This window comes from Lissotriton helveticus, chromosome 5_1 (assembly GCF_964261635.1).
Source record: "Lissotriton helveticus chromosome 5_1, aLisHel1.1, whole genome shotgun sequence".
Taxonomy (NCBI): domain Eukaryota; kingdom Metazoa; phylum Chordata; class Amphibia; order Caudata; family Salamandridae; genus Lissotriton; species Lissotriton helveticus.
In genome coordinates this window covers 1,334,326,838-1,334,351,834 of record NC_136065.1, presented here as the reverse complement: position 1 = coordinate 1,334,351,834, position 24,997 = coordinate 1,334,326,838, and the positions used below count along the sequence as shown (strand labels likewise).

Below are 24,997 nucleotides of genomic sequence, written 5' to 3'. Positions count from 1 at the left end.
TAATGACTGCCTTTACAAACGTTTAAGGCAGTCATGTTATTTTTAAAGCCACCTTGTCAGTGACCTGGCTTAGGGCCTTAAATATAGTCAGGTATTAGGTTTTATATTTACAGAGTACAGTGGTACTAACTAGGAATTGTGTGATACACTAAATTTCATAAATATAGTGTAGTATAGTGTATTTACAATATCTAACATATTTAATTCTATAAAACAAAGTGTACAGAGTACTACAAAAATACCTACAAAATATGGTACAAATACTACACAAATACTACACAACTTAAAATAAATTTTAAAAGAAGAATCATTTCTTAAAAAATATGTTAAGTACTAGGTGCTTGCTCAGCACTCTATAAATGTATTTGAAAATATGAAAAAAATATAAATATATTTCCCTACCTATGATCACATTTACAAAGTAGTCATAGGAAGGGGACTTCAATAAAAGCTACTTCTTACCTATATCTAAGGCCCTAACAAAGAACACAGCCAAAGTGTAGTAAAAACAATATCGCTGCCTTTTCATTTTCAAAAAAAAAAAAACATTACTCGATTATAAATGCAAAAACAACAGTTGATGGACAGAATGCAGAACAATGTCATACATTCACCCCAGTACAGTCTGGGTCTAAATCCATCATTTTTTATGCTCACCATGCCATTCCAGTTTGAACCCAGCCATATGCAAATCAGTCTTGACCCTGTGCCTCATGGGAACAGTCCAGCCCGAATTGCCAAGCCAGATCCTCCCTGGATTGAAAACAAGCATCCTAGGACCAGTTTCGGGGTTTCACCCCTCTTCTGCCAGGATAGCTTGGTTCCAGTGGCATGTAGAGCACAGGACCCACATCTGGGCATACCGGTCCCATTCGGGGTGACAAATGCAAAAACAACAGTTGATGTACAGAATGCAGAACAATGTCATACATTCATCCCAGTACAGATATCAGGGCCTAAATCCATAGTTTTTTTTGCTCACCATGCCATTCCAGTTTGAACCCAGCCATATGCAAATCAGTCTTGACCCTGTGCCTCATGGGAACAGTCCAGCCTGAATTGCCAAGCCAGGTCCTCCCTGGATTGGAAACAAACATCCTAGGATCGGTTTCGGGGTTTCACCACATTCAGCCAGGATAGCTTGGTTCCAGTGGCATGGAAAGCACGGGTTCCACGTCTGGGCATACCTGTCCCACTCGGGGTGACAAATGCAAAAACAACAGTTGATGGACAGAATGCAGAACATTGTCATACATTCACCCCAGTACAGAGATCTGGGCCTAAATCCATCTTTTTTTTGCTCACCATGCCATTCCAGTTTGAACCCAGCCAAATGCAAATCAGTCTTGACCCTGTACTCATGGGAACAGTCCAGCCCGAATTGCCAAGCCAGGTCCTCCCTGGATTGGAAACAAGCATCCTAGGACCGGTTTCGGGGTTTCACCTCTCTTCAGCCAGGATAGCTTGCTTCCATTGCCATTTGTCACAGTATACTGCAAAGTTACCGCGGTATACTTGGCCCAAAAAATAACTGAGCCCTAGCTGGATAATTTTACTGCGGTACCCTTGCATCACACATGGTGTTACGTGGGTGCTTCACATGGGCAGCGCAATACTTAAGTCAGAATTTACAAAGCAATGCAAGGCCACCATGTGTGACCCAGCATTGATTGGTAGTTCTGGAGAAACGCAAAGCAGTGCAATTCTATGTTTTGTGATACTCTGCACACCATAATCTATATTGCTGCTAAATTTCACATACATCTATATGCCACTCTACTGTATGTCATTATAATGTATACTTCTCCACTGTATGGTATTCCAGAATATGCCACTCCAGGATACACCACTCCAATGAACACCACTCCACTATACGCTATTCCACTCTACACCACTCCACTCTATGACTCATCACTGTATGAGACTCCATTCTCTTACACTCCACTCTATGTTACATCTCTCCACTCTATGACACTCTACACAATTTCCTCCAGGTCACGCCATGCCACTTTAATCCACTCTACTCTATGACACACTACTCCACTATACAACACCACTCTACACCACTTAACTCTGAAATAATGTATGACATGTGACTCCATTCTTCTCCCTGACACGCCAGTCTACTTTGCGCCACTCCTCTCTATGCCCTCACACTGGAAGGCATTCTTAGAAATGCCACTCATTGACATGCCACTCCACTCTTTGTCATGCCACTGCACTCAATGCCACTCACTATATGACACTTTACGTTACACCACTCCACCGCACACTATGCTATAACCCACTCAACTCTATGCTATGCCACTCCACTCCACTGCACTCCACTCCACTCTTCTCCCCTCCACAATTCTCTGTGATACACGCTCCACTATATCGATTTTGGAAAAAGGGGGTGGTGATGGACAGAGTTTCTGAATGATGCAGAATACTCTTACCAAGTCAAGAGATCATGGTTTTAATCCATCACCTGTTTTTTAGCTCATTGCACCATCCCAGCTCAGAACCTGGCTATATGCAAATTAGTTTGTTCCTGTCCCAGTGCATGATGGGAACAGGGCAAACCAAACTACCAAGCCAATTCTTATACTGGGAAGGAGACAAGCTTCCGGGGACCGGTTTCTGGCATCACAGCCGTCGTCGCCCCGGCTTGCTTGAATACTGATGGTGCAATGAGCAAATGACTCACGTCTGAGTATACCCTCCCACACGCTCCACTATATGACACACCACTCCATTCGATTATACTTTACTCCACTCTATGCTACATCACTCCAGTTTTCTCCTCTCCTCTTCTTTACTGTACAACACTTTACTCCACCCTCTGCCACTCTACGCTGCTCCACTTTGACACTGTACTTCACTCTGTGCTACTCCTCTTTGCATCACTCTACTCCACTCTATGCCACTCTATCTACTCCATGCCATTCTACTTTATGCCACTCCACTCTACACCCCTCCACTCTAAGACATGCCAATCAACTCTACTCCACTCTACAGCAAACTGTGACACACTACTCCACTCTACGACACGACTTTGCAATCCAAAGTTTGATATTTTACTCCACTCCACTTTATGCGATGTAATGCGACTCGACCCTACTCCACTTTATTCAATTCTACGACACTTTACTCCACTCTATGATGCTCCACTCTGAGCTTCTCCATTGTAAGACACTCTATTACACACCACTCTAAGACACACCACTCCACTCAACTGTATAACACGCCACTGCACTCTGTTCCAGTGCACTCAATTCCAGGGCACATTACTCCACTCTACGACTTGCCACTCCACTATATAATGCTTTGTTAAACTCTATGCTACCCCATTCCACTCTACTTCCCTCACTCTACTCCACACTACAACACTTTATTCCCCTCTACACCACTCCACTCTATGTGACTCAACTTTATGCCACTCCAGTGTACTTCCCTTTATGGCACTCTATTACACTCTGTGACACTCTGCACCTTTTCACCATACAACATTCTACTCTACTCTATGCCACTCCACTCTATAACACTCAACTTCAATCTTTGCCACTATATGACACTCTATAAGAGTCTGTGACATTCTACAGAACTCTCAGACACTGTACGCAACACCCTCTATGCCACTCCATGCTATTTTACTCCTCTCTACTCTATGACACTACTTCACACTACTCTACTGCTCCACTTTAAAAATTACTTTAACAAGCATCTTCTATATGTATTTGTTCAGATGTTCATGCCAGAAGCTTGATGTTAGGTATTTTTACACCTCTGTTGACCAACATACTGACCTACAGTCTTATTGCATATAAATGGTTTATTGCAGGATTACATGTAAGTGTACCTTGGTTCCACTGCTATTGCTTCCATTTACTTGAGTTTTGCTAATCCACTGGTTGATGCGAGAAGAAACAGCTCCTGTCAAGCTTGTATTACTCTAAAAAGAAAACAATTTTTTTATTTAAGGGCATGTTCTTACAAGAAACCAAAGGCACCACCAATTGAAACTTCATAGACAAACCTGTTGAACTTCAAATTGCCCTAGACTACACATGGGTAAGCAAGTTTCCCGAATGTTCAACTAATGTGAACTATTTTTACAAGCAGTTTAAGATAAAATTTAACGATGAGAATTTCATATTTCATGCTCAACATGCATTAGAAACTAAGAGTGTCATTTAGAACCTGGTGGAATGGGAACCGGCAACTCTTGGGTAGAAAGGTTACGTTTTGAGTGCGGGGTGTCGCTGATTTACAGTGGTGGGTGTGCGTTGTCAAACTCTTAAAAAGGAACAAAATACACGCATTCCCAGTGATAGAAAAGGCTTACAATTCTACTTTCCACTCTGATAACGAACCTGATGTAAACATCGGTAGACTGAATAACATTTGCCTGGGACAGCTGGCCTGCTCAGTCTAGAGATCGCACCTGTTTGGATGGAAAACATTGCCAAAAGGGTAGAAGCCCTCTCGGCAAGAAAAAAACGAAACATCTGCAATGCAATAGGTCTTACATTTGCGCGATTTAAAGCTATTGGCTTTGTACATTAAAATGTTTTTTACTTATGTGTTTTGTAGTGTAGTGGATGTATGTGGTGTGTAGTGGAATTATGAGGGTTGGATTGGAATTGTTAGTCATGGCATTGTGTGGAGTGGAATTGTGTGGTGTGGAGTGGATTTGTGTAGTGGAATTATGTGGCATTGTGTGCATTGGCAACACGTGGATAATAATGATGTGGTATTGAGTTTACCGGAATTATGTAGAGTGAGATTGTGTGTCATGGAGTGTAATTATGTGAAATGTTAGTTTGTGTTGTAGAGTACTATGTAGTATTGTTTAATTATGAGGTGTGCTGTTGAATTGTGTGGCGCGATGTTGAGTTATGTTTGTGAATTAGATATATGTGGCATGTAGTGGAATTGTGTTGTGGAGTGGACGATTAGGGTTTGGCACTGTAAAGTGGTGTGGAATTATGTGATGTGCAATGGATTTGTATGGAGTTGAATTGTGGGGCATGGAACTGTGTGGCGTTGAGTGAAATTGTTGAGTAGTAATATGTGGAGTATTTATGTGGATTGTTATGTTACACAGAGTGGTTTTATGAGGGTTGTATTTATGTGGTATTGAGTAACATGTAATTAGGTGGAGTTGAATTATATGGTGTAGAGTGGTATTATGTGCAGTGTAAATATGCTGCGTGGTGTGGAAATGTGTGGCGCTGAAATATGTGTTTTGAATTGTTTGGTTTGGTGTTGAATTATGTAGAGTTGAGTAACTGTTGTATATGTACAGCAGTGCTGTGGGAGCAGTCTTCATGGGGGGTGAAACAATGTTGTTTCTCTTTTCTGTCCTTTAAGCACCCTGAAACTAGCTAAAACAGTGTGAATAGCATCCAGCAATTGTTTCTTGCTGCACCATCCCAACCCCTCCTCCACCCACAGACCAGTTTTCCCATCCATGACAGCTTTCTTACAACACACTGCACTATGTCTTACTCTGGGCCCTGCACTACATGGCGCTGTTTTGCTAGATGCTGGATGTTTTTTTCACGTGGGATCTTACTGTTGGGAGTGGAACCCAACCTATTTTGTTGTTGCCATTGCTAAGGTACTGTGCTGGGCATTTCGCCCTAATGTTCACATCACCTTTACTATCTGTCCTGTTTTAATGATGAATCCCAATAAAGAATTATTGCCAACAAAAAGGATACCTGATCATGAGGCTGTCCTTGAAAGGAACAGTCATTACTGTAGCTGTAAACACTAGAACACTATAAAGCTAAAACAAAACAAATAAAGGGAAAACTGGTATATGAATCCAGTAGTAATTAGCAGTCTGTTTCCACCCTTATTCGCACGTTTCCTTGCAAGCACAGGGGGCCAGCTACTTGTGTGTTTATTGTGAAAGAAACCCATTAACATATTAGAAAGACTCGACTTTCGGCATCAATATCGAATCATTCTCTTAAACACTTAATTGAAATCTTAAGACAGCAATATTTTCAAACTGACTGGTAATAGACACTACCAACATGCTACTAAAATTGGCAAAAGGCTAGGACCTGCTCACTTTTAAAAGATAAGTGGTCAGCTGACTGTAATCACAGGGGTTGGCAATGCGGCCAAATGGTGTCGTAAGCAGCAACAGTGAGATGATATAAGCATCATAACTGCTACCTGAATCTGCTCCCTGCAGGAAATAACTCTGTTCAAAGTGTGCGCTACACAAAATATGTGCTCCATGACCTAGTGAATTATGACAGCTTCAAGGGGAGGGAAAGGGAAGAGGGAAATAGCAACTCCTTCCAGTGATCAGACAAATGATTTAATGTTGCATGGCTCAAAACACTATCTTTATGTTTTCCATCTAGTTTACGGTTTCCTGATAAGGAGTGAGGCTTGGCCCATCTGGAGCAGTGCCCTTGCCCCCATATGATTTGAGTTAAGTATGATGCACATCTAATCCCTTACCTGATCTACCCACTGCCGGTTGAACGTCCATTACCTTACTTTGCTGCTTGGCCATGGAGGGATGTGGCTGCAGACTGAATGTGCATTCTGAGATACAAGGTAAATAATAGGCCCACATTGTCTGCACCAAACACCGGAACAAGAAGATTGTTGTAATCCAATAAATAACAAATCCTCACTGATATAAAGTAGTTATATATATTATAGGAGCACAGAGATACAGTAGCAATCCCACTGCTGACAGTTCAATTCTTCAAACTGGAATCTAACTATGTCATGGAACATGGCAACCATAGAACATTGAATAATGCAAGATATTTAAAGTGACAGAATGTATTATCTCATTTATACAACATATATATATATTTAATGTCATGATTCAAAGACATCTTATAACTATAACACCCTCCTATGGATGTAACACCATTCCAAGATGGCGCCCATGGTGGCGCAAGAGGGTTAAGTCCTATGTTGTTGTTAATGAACACAAAGAAAACTTTATTAATCAGTTGTGACACACTGACGAAGGCTCACGCCGAAACGCGTCCTGTGCTTTTGTCCCCGAATAAATCACCGTGAAAAACTCTAAGCTCCTTGAGTGCTGCCTCTTTTCTCGTCAAACCGAAGAAAAGTTTGAGCGTCATATATATATATATATATATATATATATATATATATATATATATATATATATCCTTAAACTGCATTTAAGAATACAACACATCCTTCCCCTTTATTAGTTTAAGATATAACCAAACAAAGTACTAAAAACTAACAATTCATTAGAATAATATATACGCCTATAAAATTCCCACATACATAATCATCAAGATATCTGGGGGGAGGTGGGGCTCTTGATCTTTGAGATCTTACACAGTTAGAAATGTTGTTCCCTGAGTTAGTTGGCATAGTGCTGGAGAATCTATCACCAGCAATATCATCATCCATGAATAAATGTGGATTCAAACCTCCATCCGTCACACTGTTGGCAATAGTATCTCTAGTATTCCCCTTCTTATACAGTGCAACTATCCTCATATTCAAATTCTCACCATTATACAGAGTCACATGTCTGTTATAGACGCTCCTTACTTTGTAAGGCCCACGAAATTTTGTAAATCCAGGGCTGATTCTACCAGGTTTGACCTTTACCCAATCATTTGGTAAAATCTTTGACTTAGGTGTAGTGATTCTGTTATCTTCCTTCATTGTCTGTGATTAACCTAATGGGAAAACCTTCTTCACTGAAAACTTCAGATAAAGTTTTTATGGTACTCTTTGTAGTAATTTCTTTGACAAACTTCACAATGAGCCATTTGTACATGACATCAACCATCACTACACCAAATGTATGCTCACTTCTAATTCCAGAGAGGGGACCGATAAAATCTAAGCATACTGTATGCCATGGTAAACCTGGATCTTCAATCCTCCCTAATTCCAATTGGTTCCCAACTTTTACCCTCTTTTCACTTTCAACACAAACGACACATCTCTCAACCCAATCTGAAATTTGTTGATCAATAGCAGGCCACCATAAATGCTCTCCTAATCTTTTTTTAGTTAACGATTGACCCAAATGACCCTCATGTCCCAACTTGAACAAATCCAACCTAAGATCTAGTGGAGGAATTATTTTGTCTTCTTTCATCAATACATACACATCACCATCAATAATGGATAAGTCATCTAGAACTTTAATGAAAGGTCTCACTGCAATGGTAAGAGAACTTTCCCTTCTCCCTCCTTTAATGATCAAATCTTTTACCATTTTTAATGTTTCATCTTTATCCATGCTTTCTTTCCGTTGATATTTTCCTACTGCCCTACCACACAGTTCAATGTAGCAAATGCACCTTCACTTTGAAAAGATTCAACATTTATTTTGTCAACTTCATCCCATGGCAATGGCAATCTAGACAACCAGTCTGCTTGGCAATTTCTCCATCCTGGTAAGTATTAAATATTGTATAAATATTCCTGAAGGCGAGCAGCAAGCCTAGCAATACGTGCTACAGCTTTATGCGCACCACCAGGATTAAAAATATTTTGACAAGGGGTTTATGATCAGTTTGTAATGTGAAGTTGAAACCCCATAAATACATATGGAAGTATTCTACTCCCCATGCTGCGGCCAATGCTTCCTTCTCTATTACTGAGTAATTCCTTTCCGAAAGTTAATGACCTTGAAGCAAATGCTACAGTTGTGACCCCTTGATTGTGTACTTGGGCTAATACCGCTCCAATTCCCACAGCACTAGCATCTACTGTGAGAATTGACTTCAATCTAGTATCAAACGGTGTTAGAATGTTAGCCTCACATCTCTTTTTTAATCATTTCAAAAGTTTCTTGTTGTTCTTTAGACCATACAAACATATGACCTTTCCTGAGAAGCATTTTGATACATTCTGTTTTATCTGCAAAATGTTGTACACATTTAGCATAGAATTCTATAAGACCCAGAAAGGATCTAAGTTGGTCCTTGTCAACAGGTGCAGGAGCTTTCTGTATTGATTCTTACAAGTCACGTTTAGGTTTAACACCATTTGCAGATAAGGTATAGCCCAAATATTCAACCTCCTCCACTGCAAATTTACATTTTTCTTTTTTGAGTGTCAGTCCTGCATTCTCCATTTTGTTCAGAACATTCCTTAACACATAATCATGACGTTCTCTTGTACCACCAAATACTAACACATCATCTTGGAAATACACTACGTTTTCTGTTCCTTTTAATACCGACCCCATCATCCTCTGGAATACCCCTGCGACTGATGCCAGCCCGAAAGGCATTCTTGTGAATTGAAAAATCCCCTCAGAAGTAATAAATGCAGTAAGTTTTTTAGAGTCATTAAGCAATTCGATCTGATGGTATGCACTGTGTAAATCAAGTTTTGAATTTTTTCCCTCCTTTTAGTAACAAAATCAACTCATTTATATTTAGTAGCGGAAAGTTATCTACCACAATATTTTGATTAAGGGTGCATAAGTCCACACAGAACCTAAAACTGCCATCCTGTTTGCTCGTGATCACAACTGGCGAAACCCAACTAGATGGTTCGATTTGTTCAATAATCCCTTGCCCAATCATTTCATCGAGCCTTCGTTTAACTTCCTGCCTAGCGATAATGGGTACTTTCCTAACTTTGTGCTACACTGGAATAGCATTAGGTTTGAGCATTATCTTATGGACATATCCTTTTAACTCACCAATTCTCTCAGCAAATAAATTATTCATACTATTCACAATTGTTTCAGTATTCATTTAGTTCACAACCATTACTTGTTGGCTTGCAGGGTTTATGATAATATGCAAGTCATATTGGTGTCCCCATCCCAATATTGGTGGACCACTGTATATATATTGATTGTGGAATAATTGTCCAAAATGACCCTGAGTCAACCATTAATTCTGTTTCTTTACCATTAATCATAAACATTACCTTCGGTCTAGTTCTCCTCCCTGGAACCATTGTCACATCATCATCTTCAATACACAATATCTTATTGGCACTTTCTATTGTACAAGTTGAAGCTTCACTATTTGGCTGATTGTGAATGACTGCCACCCTCGGCTTACGGTTAGATTTACACATCTTGTAAAAATGACCTCTACATTTTTTACATTGTTTATCCAATGCGTAACACCTCTTATACTCCGCAGTATGGTACATACTGCCACATCTGGTACATACTTTCTCCGGAACTCTACTCTGTTCTGAATTTGTGCTAAAAGAGCTATTATTCTTTCCACTAGAGATCACTTTTTTCCCATTACTTTCATAATTTTTGTTATGACTTATTACAGGAACATCTTCCTGTGTACCACAAGCTACATTAGTTGTACATGCCTTCTTTTCCATCTCTTTCATACATGTTTACGACTGTTCGACAACTTTAGCTATGTCGATCGCATTAGTCAACGTGGGATTTTTCACAGCCCACAACCTTTCTTGCATTTTTTTATTACAACATTGTACAATTAATTGGTCTCTAATCATCTCTTCTCTCATAGCACCAAATTGGCACCTTAGAGACAATTCTCGCAGTCTTGTTACAAATTGGTCTATAGTCTCATCCGGTTTCTGTGGTTGTGTGTAGAACTTGTGTCCAGACATTACTATATTTACTTCCTTAGCATACTGTTTCTTTAGTCTTGCTTTCGCTTCATTGTACACATTGCTAATTACTCTTCCCTCAGTGTCTGTACCAACGGGTAGGAATCTAAAAGTATGTTGTCCTTCTTACACTAAAGTGCTTAATAGCAAGGCTTTCTTTTTTTCAGCACAAAAATCTTTACCATCTAAAGCTATAATATAGTTTTCAAAAATTTCTGTCCACTTATCCCATTCAATAGGAGGGTCACCTACTTGTTGAAGAAAAAGAGATGGTGGTATTACTGTTTTACCTTCCATAAATGTAATTAAATGATCTCTTCTCCTCTAAAACTATTACCTGTACAATATATTTTCCACACAAAATTGAAATTTCTCTATTAATAATATTTCACCTCTATACTTGAGCTTGTTTACAGTATATGTACTGTTTTGGGAGAAAATATGCACAACATTCAAAATTCTCATTCACAGCAGTGACAAAGTGAATTATTACAAATAAATACCGTCCTTCAATAAGTCTCTGTCATATGACATTTGTCCAGTTGCTTGACGTTGTGTCTTTCTGCTATGTTACAATACGATATTTAATTAACATTAGGCTTGGGAATTAAAATTGCTAATGAGAATTATGGGTAATAGCTACTCTCAATGGGGGTGACTTTGATGTTGGTATTTCTGGCGGATGGGCAGGCATGAGGGTGTTTCAACAGTAGAGCTGGCTGAAGCTCTGCCACCAGATACATTGCAGTTACCCCACCGCTAAATAAACAAAGAGTTGGACGGACATGCCAATGTTTGACAACTGTTTTGTTATGATCAAATTCAACATTTGGTTGTTATTAAGTCTCGAGCTCAGCTGTAACTTAGATTCACTAATAGTAGCAAGTTAGTGTAGATCTAAAGTTTATGTTCTCATCTGAGGTTTTGAGAGATATTGCACTGTGGCTTTCTTGAGTGTGTATTCCGTGCATGAAAAGAAAGGTAACAGCTGTAAGTGCAATAAGTAACAGTAGTTTTGATGTTTGATATACAATACATACCTGAATGGAATATTTGTGCCAACACCTTTAAACGAGTGGGAATTTTTCCAGATAGCATTCCATTCTTTTACATTTTAGTTTGTCTGTGTCGTTATAGAAGTAGACAGACCACATATAAATCATTCTTGACAAAAACCCATGTTGCTCTGCCAAAACTGCTAGAACCCATTGCTCTGCAAATGAGCATACACTACACAGCTGCATTTTGACCTTCTTGCCCCTCTAAGCTGAGGTGTAATTTTAGTCAGCTATCCAACATCCAGATAATATAGCAACATCGTACTTACCCAGCTTGTCTCAGAACCAACACACTCTGTAGGATACATACTGGACCCCATCTTCACAACAAGCAACAGCATCAAGTACAACTCCACCACTCCGCTCGCATGGAACGACTACCCAATCATTCACTTCCAAATCAACCCACCTCAAATCAACAGTCCCTACTAGGCTCAGCATTCTAAGCTGCAGCCAGGACAAAATAAGAAGAGCAGACCGGCTCAGTGCCCTCATCACGGATCAACCTAGTCCCACAGACAACCTCCACAAGGGGATCAATACCTTCAACACCTGGGTCAAAAACTGCGCAGACTTCCTCGCATCCATCAAACTCAATAAGCATAGTAGATGAAACAAGCAGGCCAGCTGGTACACAGAAGACCTCCGAGATACCAAACAACACTGTAAATAGCTAGAAAAGGAATGGAGAACTAGCCACAACACCACTGACAGAACTACCTACAAGGCTGCACTCAGCCTTGAAGGTAGGCAGACTCCCTCGAATCCATCAAACTCAATAAGCAAAGTAGATGAAACAAGCAGGCCAGCTGGTACACAGAAGACCTCCGAGATACCAAACAACACTGTAAAGAGCTAGAAAAGGAATGGAGAACTAGCCACAACACCACTGACAGAGATACCTACAAGGCTGCACCCAGATGCTATCACCAGCAAATAAGAGACACCAAGAAAAAAACACAAGTGGACTGCTTCAAAGGAAGCTCCAACAGCTTCAAGGAGATCTTTTCAATTGTCAAGGAGTGCGTCTTGCCCTCAGCCCCTGTCAACATCATTGCTGCCTCCCACCAACTCTGCAACAACCTACCTAACTTCTTCCACAGCAAGATCACAAACATCTATCGTAACTTTGTACAACAACTCAACTCCAGAGAACTCATCACTAACCTACCCACCAGCAACCAAGACAGCTACCTAACTGAATGGACAACCCTCACTAGAATCAACAAAGCACCAATCATACGGCTCAATACTGTCCCTATATTGCAATCATCCACCCTATATGCTGTTAAGTTTATGGGGATATCCTGTGCCTCATACATTGTTTTTTCCAGAAAACAGCACTAAGCTAGCTTTCTATTTAGCATTAGTTGGTGGAGTGGACTTCCTCCAATGTTGAGCTTTGTCTCTTTTCCCATTGACAAGGCCCAGCTGCAACAATGTCCTTCTCCCATTTGTGAAGCCTTCATCATCTACAATATCTAACCCTACTATTCTGGGAGTTTATTCAATTGGGCGATGCAAGGCAGCTCCCATTGAATCTCTTAAGGCTCTCCAAAAAGGTTGAATCATCATGCAACTCCAAGTTATGTGCAGGAACATCATTCATGCACAAGAGCCACCAGGGTTTAAATATATACTATCTAAGCATTTAAATTGAATCAGATGGAATCACGTCAATATAGCTGCCATGTATGCCAGGTCCAGTTCACCAAAGTCATGCTGCCATTTCCCTTGCAGTGCAGTGAAAGTGGCATGTGTGTCAGTAATTTGAGATTGGTTTATGGCTGAAATTAGACTTTATATTAGTAGTTGGGATGTAATTGAGTTAGCCTCTAGTGGGCTACAGTTGTGTACATCTGTGATTGTTGTCACATATGGTGCCAGTGCACAGTTGCAAATATTTAAAGAATTGAGACTGTTCTAAACCAAATCCCTTTTGCATACATTTAAATGATTTAAAAGTGTTAGACACATGTATGTTCCCTAGAGCGATACTCCCAAGTGGTCTCATTCCCAGACGCCTTCCAAAGAATGTATCTGAGGGCATTTATTGCCACAAGGGACCCTCCCCTGTAAGTTTCTTGTTCCATTTGATTAATTTTTCCCCTATGTATAGTGCATAGGGGGTTTCCCACCCATTGCCCATAGCTCAAGCATATATGCATGATCATCAGCAGGTCCGTATATCCAATCACTCAACACCGAAAAGGGAGCAGCTCTATACAATGAGGCTATATCAACCATGGTAAGTCCCCCATTGCTTGCTAATTTGCAGCATTCATTAAAAGCCACCCAAGAAGGACCGCCAACCGATGTGTGCTTGGATTAAGACACATCTATACTTATAACAGAATAATAAGCGAATTCAGTGTAGAAAAAACTGAATATGGATGCATGTGGTCTGCTTGAGAACAGATGGGCTTATATGGATAATCTGAAACCTCTCCGAACGTAATAGATTAAGAAGAACTAGGTCCCACAGGGGAAATGTATTAGTTGATGCATGTTAGGCAATTTGGTATGTTTTTAAATAAACAAGAGAGATCTAAAAGATCAAAAGATTGTGATATTATATGTTAATATATATTTTAATTTTTGAACTGTATTATATTTTTGTTAGATACAATTATGGAAGACAAAGTGGAAAGACTCTTTATGATATTGTCCTGAAGATGGTGGAAATAAACTGTTAGTTCCACCGAAACGCATTGACGCAAATACACCAGTTAAATCTGTGAACAGGACAATTGGTATTATGACAGAATTTTTGTCTTGAGCAATGTTCCTAGTCACACACAGATTAACATATAAAGGGTACATTGATGTGGCCTGTTGTAGGTTTCCTTCCATTTAGTTAATTGTAACATTATGTGAAATTCGCTGCTATTCATGTATTTTTTTCAGATCTATTGATTTTTATTGTTTTATAACTGTGTTTTCAACACCAATTTTAAAGTGTATTGAATTGTACTGATTGTGATCTATTGATCATTTGTAAATTACATATACCTTTTTAAAGAATAAACTTTGATATATTTTCATATTTTTGACCTTTGGAGTTGTCCCATGAGCTGGATATGTGAATGTGTGGTTTGAATGAGTACATGTGATTAAGAATCCTAAGGGTACATTCATTTTAACTAAAACTGTTTCTGGTGCTCCATCCCTTTGGATTTTAAGAGCCCCTCTCCTTGTTTTTTTCAAGGCTTTCCAGACTTGGCCACTAAATTGCTCTCCCTAAAAGGCATCCCCAAAATCCACCTACTACCGACCGCTCAGAGAAGTCCTACATGTGGCAACACGCTTCATATCAGATCACAATACATTTCATCACATCACTACTATTTTACATTCCCTGCAGAGGCTGTAGAGAGAAGAGCCAAAAGCACCTCACTCCTCTCCACCTTCATACCTAATTGATAAACTGAAAATGTCAAGAGCTAATCAGGAATATAGAAGTGTTCAGTCCCTCTTCTTTGAACCCCTCACCTTCAAGAAGGATCACTACATGTCTCAATTCTTCACTTGAAGCGCCACAAGAATCTGGAACTCCCTCCCTCAGAGCCTCTGCATGTCTTCATGTCACATCACCTTCAAAAGGGACCTCAAAGCTCTCTTACTTGAAAGACACTTGGGTTAACTACCCATGTTTGCATGGCGCCTTCAGATGCCCCTCAGTCTTTCCCTGCACTGTTTATTGATGAATCTTACACAATAGAATGTCTGCTACATTGGTTGATATTAAGCGTTCTTCACTATATGTTTATGTTAAGAGTATGTTCATTTCCTCCTCGTGAGGGGCACCCTATCACTAAGAGTAATCCTTTGTTTTATACATTGATTACTGATCTATGTTGAATGTATTGTAAAGCACCCTAATGCCCCTGAGCCTAATCTGTGCTATATACAATCACAAATAAATAAATAAATAAATACATTGCTAAAGGGGTTTTAAATCAGGATCATATACATCAAGGCTATGGCCATCCAAAATGATCATGAAACGCAACCTGATGCCATAAGCAGCTAGCTGCAAATTATTTACTTCTACAAACAGTGAATGGTGATCACATACCAGAGTGCAGTCAATGGAGTGTATGAGACTTGGCTCAGAAAATAAATGACCTCGCTGATTTCAGCTCAGATACCCCCACTCTTGCCATGCTCAGAGCACACTTGGGTGAAAACTCCCCTACAAATCCTCCAGCATTCTTACCTTCCTGGATGTTGGTGTACTTCCTCCTGAGCTGGGAGTCTCCTTCTCAAAAACACTTCGTTTGCTGGCCACACCCTCTGGAATTGGGAAGAATTCTTTTGTCCGTGTTGGAGACTTTACTGATTCAGATTTCTGGAAAGAGAGCAGACATGGAATAGTCAAGTTAATACCTGTTGGCACCACCCTAGAAAGAGAAAAGCCCATCACACTCGTCCACATCCTCCAAGATCCCGAAATAAAAGTAGAAAACTCTAAAAGGCTCTCTAACATAAAATATAACCTGGTAGTATTTACTCATTAAAGGGGATTGTAGCTGAACCATTAGTTTTTAAGTGCTAATCTCAGACAGCTATCCTACCAGATTATTCAATACTCTGTTCAAGCCAAGGTGTATTTCATACTTCATTTTAAAACTACTTTAGTGTTTGAGGCAATCCACTTTGTTTCTTTAAAACAAATGCCCCTGAAATGGAGGGAGTTTTCTCCCTAGGCGTCTGTGACATTTTTGCTATTTTCCTTCATGAGGCCCTGCTACTGAAACGAAAATATAAAACGAATACATTATTGCCACTGATTAATTAGTCTTGCGCGGCAATGATACATATATAAAGAACATGGCTTGTCAAAATCCCAAAAATTTAAATGAAAGATACTTGAAGATAATGGAAAACATGTGCCAAAACCGGATTGCACACAAAAGAGGTTCAGGCCATTCAGTGCCCTGGAAATGGGGGCGCCGCCGAAGATAGGAATTGGGATAGAGGGATCTAAGGGCACAGCAGTTGGGTCTTTGCTGTAGAAAACTATGCAGCCCCCATATTTCAATCTGGTAATCTGAATATTTACAGCAAGTACCCCATTCTACCACATCGCAAAAGAAGGTGTTGAGTCCATTTATCAACCCACCTTCTTTGTCATCGTGAATGGATAAGAGAAGAGAACACTGTGGCAAGTGTATCCCCAAATCAAGACCCATTAAATATCCTTCCTCTGGAACGGTCAGAGACAGTGTAGTGCCAACACAAAAGCATTTCAGAGCGTGTTTTAAATCCTTGGAGGGGTTCAAGAATTAATATTAGCCATGGGTGCACTTTATTTTAAAAAGGACCGCCAAATGGAGTTCTTTCATTATTTAGCTAGAGTACACATGAACTCACCAATGAATCACTATAACTTAGTGGCTCTCGATGTCATTCATGATATTTTCACAAGAGGCCAGTGTAGTAGGCAATACATGAGAGTGCTTTAAGGGGTGTGCGAGGTGTTCCATTGACTTTCCATTGAAATCAATGGAAAGTCCATGACGAGCTGGGCTCGTCATGAGCGTCGAAGGGGTTAAGTCAATAGAGATGGGATGTAGGGAATGAGAGACTCCATTTAGGCACTAATTTAGAGTATGGCGGAAAGGGTACTCCATTGCATCGGCGACGGAGTACCATGTACGCCAAACTGAAGCTCCGCCTGCCTCATTTGGAGTTGGGCAGAACTTCAGTACATCAGAGATGGAGATGGATGCATTGTGGAGAATGTGTGCCTCTGCCTCAGGTCATATTTAGAAACAAAATTGGCGTCTTTATTATTTTTTCATCAAAAGGACCTGGGGGCTAATATGCCCTTGGCATTGTCTTTGTGTACTTACACTCACTGCAGCATATATATTACCAGACACTCCTTTACCTATTTTGTGCATGCTGTTTATATCTGTGTCAAGGGTGAAAAAGGCCACGGTGTTCAGGTTGCTCTTTGAAGTAGGCTAATCACATTCTTAAGTGTGCAATTCCAGGTGTTAGAGTCTTGTTACAGACCAAATGGGAGCCATGACCTACAGTCTTTGTTCATCAGTCTTACCACCTTCAGGGTAGTGTCAATTTTATGGGGCTAAATCTGTTTTACCCCTTTGAGGTTTTCTCTGTGCCAATTGCTTCTCTCAAAAGTTGAAAAAAGCTACCATTGCTTATCATCCCTTTGGGGGATGTTATCTTTACAGTTTTAAGCCTTGCTAGAACATAAATCTTCTTTAGATGGAAAGGTAATTTCACATTCTCTGTCTGAGATGAGTTATCAGGATTGGGAATTTCAACACTTCAGTAATACAACAAGCTTGCATTGGGGCTTAGGAATTTCACAACCTTTAAAGGGTGGGATCCTTGAAGATGTATTCCTCAGAAAAGTTTTTATGTGCTGTTTGATTAAATAAGTTGTTCCATTGTTCAGTACTCTGAATAATGTTTGGTAAGATGTTAGGTTTCAGAGAGGAAGTTGAGCATACTGTACTTTGCTGCACTAGTGTGACTGAGTAGCATGAGTGCATCTAAGACCAGTCGTCTCGTCAAAGCAGTTTTCTATTTATGAGACCTTGAGGTGCTACTGCCTATGGTAAATTACCCTTGGTCCTTGAATTCGTTGTCGGGCAGGTACATCATTTTTTTACAGCATTGTTACTTTTCTCCGTTTCATTTATTCTGTTCTCTGTATCATACCTGGTCTTACAAAAATTGATTGGTAGGTTGCAGTAAATGTCATTCGTTTGTGTTGGATTGCATGAGTAAAAGCACTGAGCTGGCAATTAAAGAAATGCTATCTGTTGCTCTTTAAGAGTGTGTTTTAAAATGTACAAAACCGATGAGCATCTATTTATGTGTCTGATCATCTATTTCTGTGGTGCAAAATGCGGCAGCTCGGTTGGTATTGAGCCTTCCTAAAAGAGCCTCTGCAAAAAAAGCCTTGGAGGACTTACACTGGTTGCAGGTAGAAAAAAAGAGTACAATTCAAGTCAATGTGTTACTGCCATAAAATTCTTGCAAAAAAAGGCCCACGATACCTGCACCCTCTAATAACACATTACATCCCTGGCCGCAATATGCGATCAGAAGGTAGGGCGTTGGTAAAGGTCCCAAGAATATGGACCACAAGAATATGGACCACAAGGTCTTTTAGATACCTTTCGGCAAAATCTTGGAACAAGTTACCGGAAACTCTAAGAATGGAACAGTGTCAAACTACATTTAGGAAAAAACTAAAAACATGGCTCTTCTCCTCTGCATCCGAATGTTAACGTAGGCAGCAGCAATACGCCTGTATATAATCCAGGGACGTGCCTACCACCATTCTCCTACTAGCTAGTCTACCTAGCGCGGGGACACGCCAGTTGGCGTAACCAGGCGCTTTAGAGATGCATAAATAAATCTGTATGATATTATGGAGAATGATGACATTTGTTTTTTGCTGAGAGCTATTTAATGTAATTCCTTTGAGACTGACAGAGAGCTCCACACACCAACACTGGGCAGATGCAGCAGATCTTCCCACGAGGTGCTCACTTGTTTTAGGGGAATAATCTTTGCTTTGTGTACCAGAGAACATTGATATAAAAAAACTGGCAAGTACCTCAACTTACAGTACGTGTATTTTAGTTTTTTTTTCTATTAGTGTAGGTGGAAGATAGTCTATATTCATATTCCTCTTTTTTAAAACTTATCTCTCTATTGAAAAATATAATACCAGTTGATTGGTCTATTTTCGCTATCAAAAAGCGTCCTCTCTTTTAGTTGTAATATCTTTCTCTCTGTGTTGCTTTTTCTTTATTCAGCTGTTGGTGCTTATTGATTGAGGTTCTTTTTTATGAATGTTTAACAAGTCAATTAATACTCTTTCGAGGTTTCAATAGATGCACTTGGTCATGATCCACCTGTAATAGAATTATGGTCTCTATATATGCCAGCGCCCATGGACGTCATATGAAGGCTTATTTAGCTCTTTTATGGCGGGGAGGGGACTCCACTCTAGTTAGTTGCTTTTAAGCTAATTTCTTTCCTCATATTTATGTTAAAAGTGATGTTTTGTGTCCCCTGAGTTAGGTATATGAAGCCTCTTGCAAGATGTCAATGTCACAGTTTGACTAGCAAGGACTATGGACAATTATTGCTAATCCAAATGTGTGGTTCCATGTTTTAAAGACAGCAGTCCTGATTTAACTTAGAGTAAGCCTTACAGCATAGTAGTAAAATGCAATTTATAAAGCGGATGTTTGAAGGGAAATTGAATTAATATATACCGTGTGCATTACTCTTATTGTGGGCTATTTGATCAGCATTCCAATGTTTCTGCACATCAACACGCGGCTTGTGCTACAGTTGTGGCTGTTAGTAAATCACTTTAAAATGTATACTTTGCTTTGCAGTGCTTAATTGCAATGGAATCTAAGATATGCACACATTTTCTTTGAATATTTTACTTGTTTATAAACAATATAAACAATAAATAGAAAAAGAATATAGGAGGATTTTTCCTGCTGCTGTTATCTATTCGATTCTCGAATTCTGAGGTTTTTGGGCCTGGTTCTACTAGGGCTACGTGTACTACTTACCCTTCGGGTGTTAGGCACTACTAAGGCGTTAGAAAAGACTTGTCCGGGGGCGTGGCTTAGCGCCCGATACGGATGGAGGTGCCGGGGTAGAGCTCCGTCTACACCGGAGTTTTGTGGCGGTTCTACTCATTCCAGAAGGAAATGACGACCATTGAACGACGTCGGAACGCCCCGTCTATCCACTAACCGGTCTGCCGCTTCCAGGCTCCCTCAGCCTCGCACAGCAGCTCCCGTTTTCCTTCAGCCGCGGCCGCCATTTTGTCATTTCCGACGGCGCTCGTCTGAGGAGCGAGTCTGCGACGGTGACAGCCTCCTGACATCAGCGCTTCACCGAAAATGCCGCATTTCAACGGGAAATAAGGGCAAATCATCAAAACCCTCACAGGTGATTCAATTCTTTTTTCTTGGAACCGTTTTTTTTTTCGTCTATTTTTTCTTGAAGTCTTGTCTTCTCACTAGCATTGGCTTGGCAGCCATTTTAGGCTCCCTGCTCCCTCAGCTGTGAGCCGCCTATATATCAACTTGACCCTCCTCAGCTTTTCAGTCACAATTCATTGGCTCCTTCGAATATTTGTTGCATTTGGCGCTTGCTCCTCCTATTATTGACTGTTGTGTATTCCTAACGACTGCAGTGCTCACCAGCCCGCACTTTATTGCTGAAACTTTATTTTAAGTTCTCTCATGGCGGAGGGCCCTGGTAAAAACCCTAAACGGAATTTCGTCAAGAATTCAAAGCTTTTCACTGCTTTGGCTAATTTGGACGCTTCTGGAGAGTCCTCCACTGGTGAACCGTCTCTTACCATGGATACACCCCCGCAACCAGGGTCGAAAAATGCCGTCAAGAGACTGAAACAACATCCGCCCTCTCCCCCAAAGCCTACATCAGCTATTTCTATAGAATTACTCCTCGAAGAAATTAGAGCACTGCGCCCATTCATGGAGCAGACAAATTCCAAATTGCAAACCTTGACTGACAATTGGTCTCTAATGGATACTAGGGTCTCTAAGGTGGAAAAATCAGTCTCATCCTTCCAGGAAGCTGCTACCAAAGTTGTCCACATGGAAACGCAAGTCTCTTCACTCCAGAAGCAGGTGGAGGACCTTGAAAACAGGAATAGGCGCAATAACCTACGCCTTTACGGCCTGAAGGAAGGTTGCGAGGGGAATGACGCCATTGCCTTCTTTACATCCTTCCTGCCCAAACTTCTCCACCTTCCTGAAGGCACTTCTCTTAACATTCAACGAGCACATAGGCTAGGTCGAGCGCCTTCCACCATCTCTCCTACGACAAAGCCTAGAGGTGTTATTATGTATTTTCTTGAATACACAGATTTGCTGAAGGTTCTACTAGCGGCTAAAGCTATTCCTCACATCAAATGGTCGGACTCCACTTTATTCTTCGCCCAAGATTATGCCAAGGCTACTGCTTCACGCCGCAAAGCATTCCTCGACATGAGACCAGAACTGCGTTCTATTGGAGCCAGATATGGACTTTTCCATCCCTGCCTCTTCAAAGTCACACATAACAACAAGACTATGACTTTTGAGGATCCTCTCCGACTTCGAAGTTTCCTGAATTCCTGTGGTACAGCTGACATGGAGTTTTCTGGCCCTTCCTCTTCATTTCCACCTTGACTCTCGTTGTTGATATTTTTGGATTACCTTACATCTAATGGTTCCTAGTTCTTAATATATTATGATGTTCTTTTTTTCCACAGGTTCCTAAGCTACCGCGTACCTTTCATGTTCATTGCCTGTGTTGGTTTGTTTCCGTTACTTCAATGTTTAATCTTGTTTTTTCCTTGATCCCTTTTCCTTATGCACCTGGATATACGTTGTTCGCCTGGTTCTAATATTATTGTTTTCCTTTTGCAGAACACCTCCCTATATTCCGTCCCGTCTCTCCGGTTGGACGTCTTGTGGCCCCGTCTACCTACCTACCGTTGGTTGGTCTTCCCCCCCCTCCTCTCATCTCCGTCTTTCCCCTTGTGTTCAGACATCTGAACGTATCCACTTCCCAAGATCCCTTGTAAGTATCGACCTATTTTTTCTCCCTTTTCCATTGTTGACATGCTCCCTATTGTTTTATATGTTCTTGTCTTCATTTTTGCATGGCGATTGTTTCATCCTTTCACATTAATCTCTTACAAACTACTCTTCTTCTTATTTTTCATCCTAATATTCCACTCTCTTACTGTTATTCTACATCCCCTCCCTTTTTCTAGTTTTATCTTACAGCCCTATGCTACACCCTCTTTACTCTTGTGTAACATTCTATGGATCTTTCCAAATTATCTTCTTTTTCCGACATTTATGACCTCCTTTTCCTCTTGCCTTATATTCTTTTCTGCTCAGCTGACTCTTATCCTCTTATCACGATTTTCTTTTCATATCCCAGCGCCCCTCTTCTCCATTGTCCTCTTTCACTCTCTTCTATCTGTCCTTCTCTTTTTCAGGCTTTCTTTTTCTTTTTTCTCACACTTCTCCTCTCTCGATATATCTGAGGCTTTTTTCCATTACGTATTTGCACTCCCTCTTTCTAATTATTCTTAATGTCAGTACGCATTGTTTCTTGGAACGTTAAAGGTTTAAACTCACCTATCAAGAGACAAAAGATCCTTTCCCATTTAGCTAAACTGAATGTAGATATAGCCTTTCTTCAAGAAACCCATTTATCTGATACTGACGCTGCTAAGCTTCAAAGAGGTTGGGTGGGAAAGGTTTTTTCAGCTCCCGGGGATGGCAAAAGAAATGGTGTTGTTTTGCTGGTTCGAAAGTCCTTTTCTCACTCTGTATTGCTGTCTGAATCTGATCCCGATGGCAGATGGTTACATGTCAAACTTTCCTCTAAGGGTGTCCCTTTATCCTTGCTTAATGTTTATGCCCCCACAGGTGGAAACCCTACTTTTTGGAATGCGTTTGCCTCTCGTATTACTCAATCCATTGAAGACAACTTTATTCTAGCAGGTGATTGTAACCTGCCGTTGGACCCCTTCTTAGACAGAAACTCCAAAGTTTTTTGTGTCCCTAATAAATCCCATAAGCTCTTTACACATGTCATTTCTCAGCACAAACTAGTGGACGCCTGGCGACTATGCAACCCAACCAGCAAAGAATTTACATTCTACTCCCCTGTTCACCAATCCCAGTCACGTATTGATTATATTTTTCTCTCTCACCATTTGTCCCAATCCCTTACCCAAGCTGACATAGGCCCCATTGTGTTTTCGGATCATGCCCCGGTTCTGATTAACATTGACATCTTGCCCAGATCCACTGGTCCCAAAAGGTGGCGTTTCAATAATACCCTCCTTCTTGATCCCAAATTTACGACCTCCTTTATTGAGTTCACCACCGAATTTTTTGCTATAAATGACACCCCTACCTTGGCTACCCACACTATATGGGACGCTTATAAAGCTGCAGCTAGAGACTTTATCCTCAGACATGTTGCCACAAAGCGTAGCCTTGCCCGTCAACGTACCAGAGATCTTTTATCTCAGATCAAAACTCTGGAACATGCCTTTTACACTTCTCACACCCAGGAAAGTTTGACAGCTCTTGTTAATGCGAAAATGAATTACAACAAACAATCCACTGATGATGCATCATTGTACTTACTGAAATCCAGCTCGAAATTTTATGGTGGGAAAAATAAGGCGGGGAAAGTTCTCGCTAACTATTTGAAGGTTAAACAAAATAAGCTGGATATTGAATCTGTTTTTGATGCTAATTTAGTTCTGCAACACAAAGATGCGGATATTTTAGAGGAATTCTCCCGATTTTACTCCACACTTTACTCTTCTGGCACGCAACCTTCTGAGCACTCTCTTTCCACTTTCTTCACAAGCATTCACCCTCCCTCTAACTTTCCCGTTGACCTTACCTCCCTTGAAACTCCCCTCACCGTTCGTGAATTGCACACAGCACTCCAATCTCTTAAGAAAGACAAAGCCCCAGGACCTGATGGTTTCACTGTCGAATTTTATCAGCATTTTGCTACCCTTCTGTTACCCAAATTATTTCACCTTCTGGAGTCTTTTAAAACTAACGGAGCTTCTTCAGGCACTTTTTCTGACGCTTATATTTGTATTATACCGAAGGAGGGGAAAGACACTCAACACTGTAAGAATTACAGACCGATATCATTGGTTAACATTGACTACAAGATATATGCCAAATCTTTAGCCATCAGATTAGACTCCTTCCTCCCAGAACTCCTAGGCCCTGAGCAATCCGGATTTGTTAAAGGACGCTTCATATCAGACAACACTAGACTCCTCTTTAACGTATTATCTAAATCATCACGCTTCAGTAATTCCCTAGCCGCAATTGCTCTTGACGCCGAGAAGGCGTTTGATAGGGTAGAGTGGTCATTCCTATTCTCCGCATTAAAATGGTTTGGGTTTGGCCCTAATTTTATTTCCCTCATCTCTTTTCTTTACGCGAACCCTAGAGCAGCGGTCTGTGCTAATGGTTTAATCTCCTCCTTTTTCAACCTTGGCAGAGGAGTACGACAGGGATGTCCCTTATCCCCCTTTCTTTTCAACCTTGCTCTTGAACCTTTCCTATCTAAATTGCGTCAAAATCCAGACATTTACGGCTTCCCTCTATCCCACTCGCAAATCAAGTTAGCTGCCTATGCTGATGACATTTTACTTTTCATTTCAAACCCATCGGTTTCCATCCCAGCTTTTCTTGCCGAAGTTAATGTATATTCTCACCTTTCCGGTTATAAATTGAACAACGACAAATGCGAAATTCTAC

The 24,997-nt window shown here is 40.6% G+C and overlaps 1 protein-coding gene across 2 annotated transcripts in view; it reads right to left on the bottom strand.

Moving 5' to 3' along the window:
* Positions 1–24,997, bottom strand: part of LAD1 (ladinin 1) — a 303,504-nt gene that overhangs the window by 11,198 nt on the left and 267,309 nt on the right. For both annotated transcript variants that reach the window (XM_078644193.1, XM_078644194.1), the window contains exons 9-10: positions 15,865–15,996; positions 3,842–3,934 (exon numbers count right to left, since the gene is read on the bottom strand). In XM_078644193.1, coding sequence (XP_078500319.1) covers positions 3,842–3,934; positions 15,865–15,996 — 225 coding nt within the window. The remainder of the gene's footprint in view (positions 1–3,841; positions 3,935–15,864; positions 15,997–24,997) is intronic.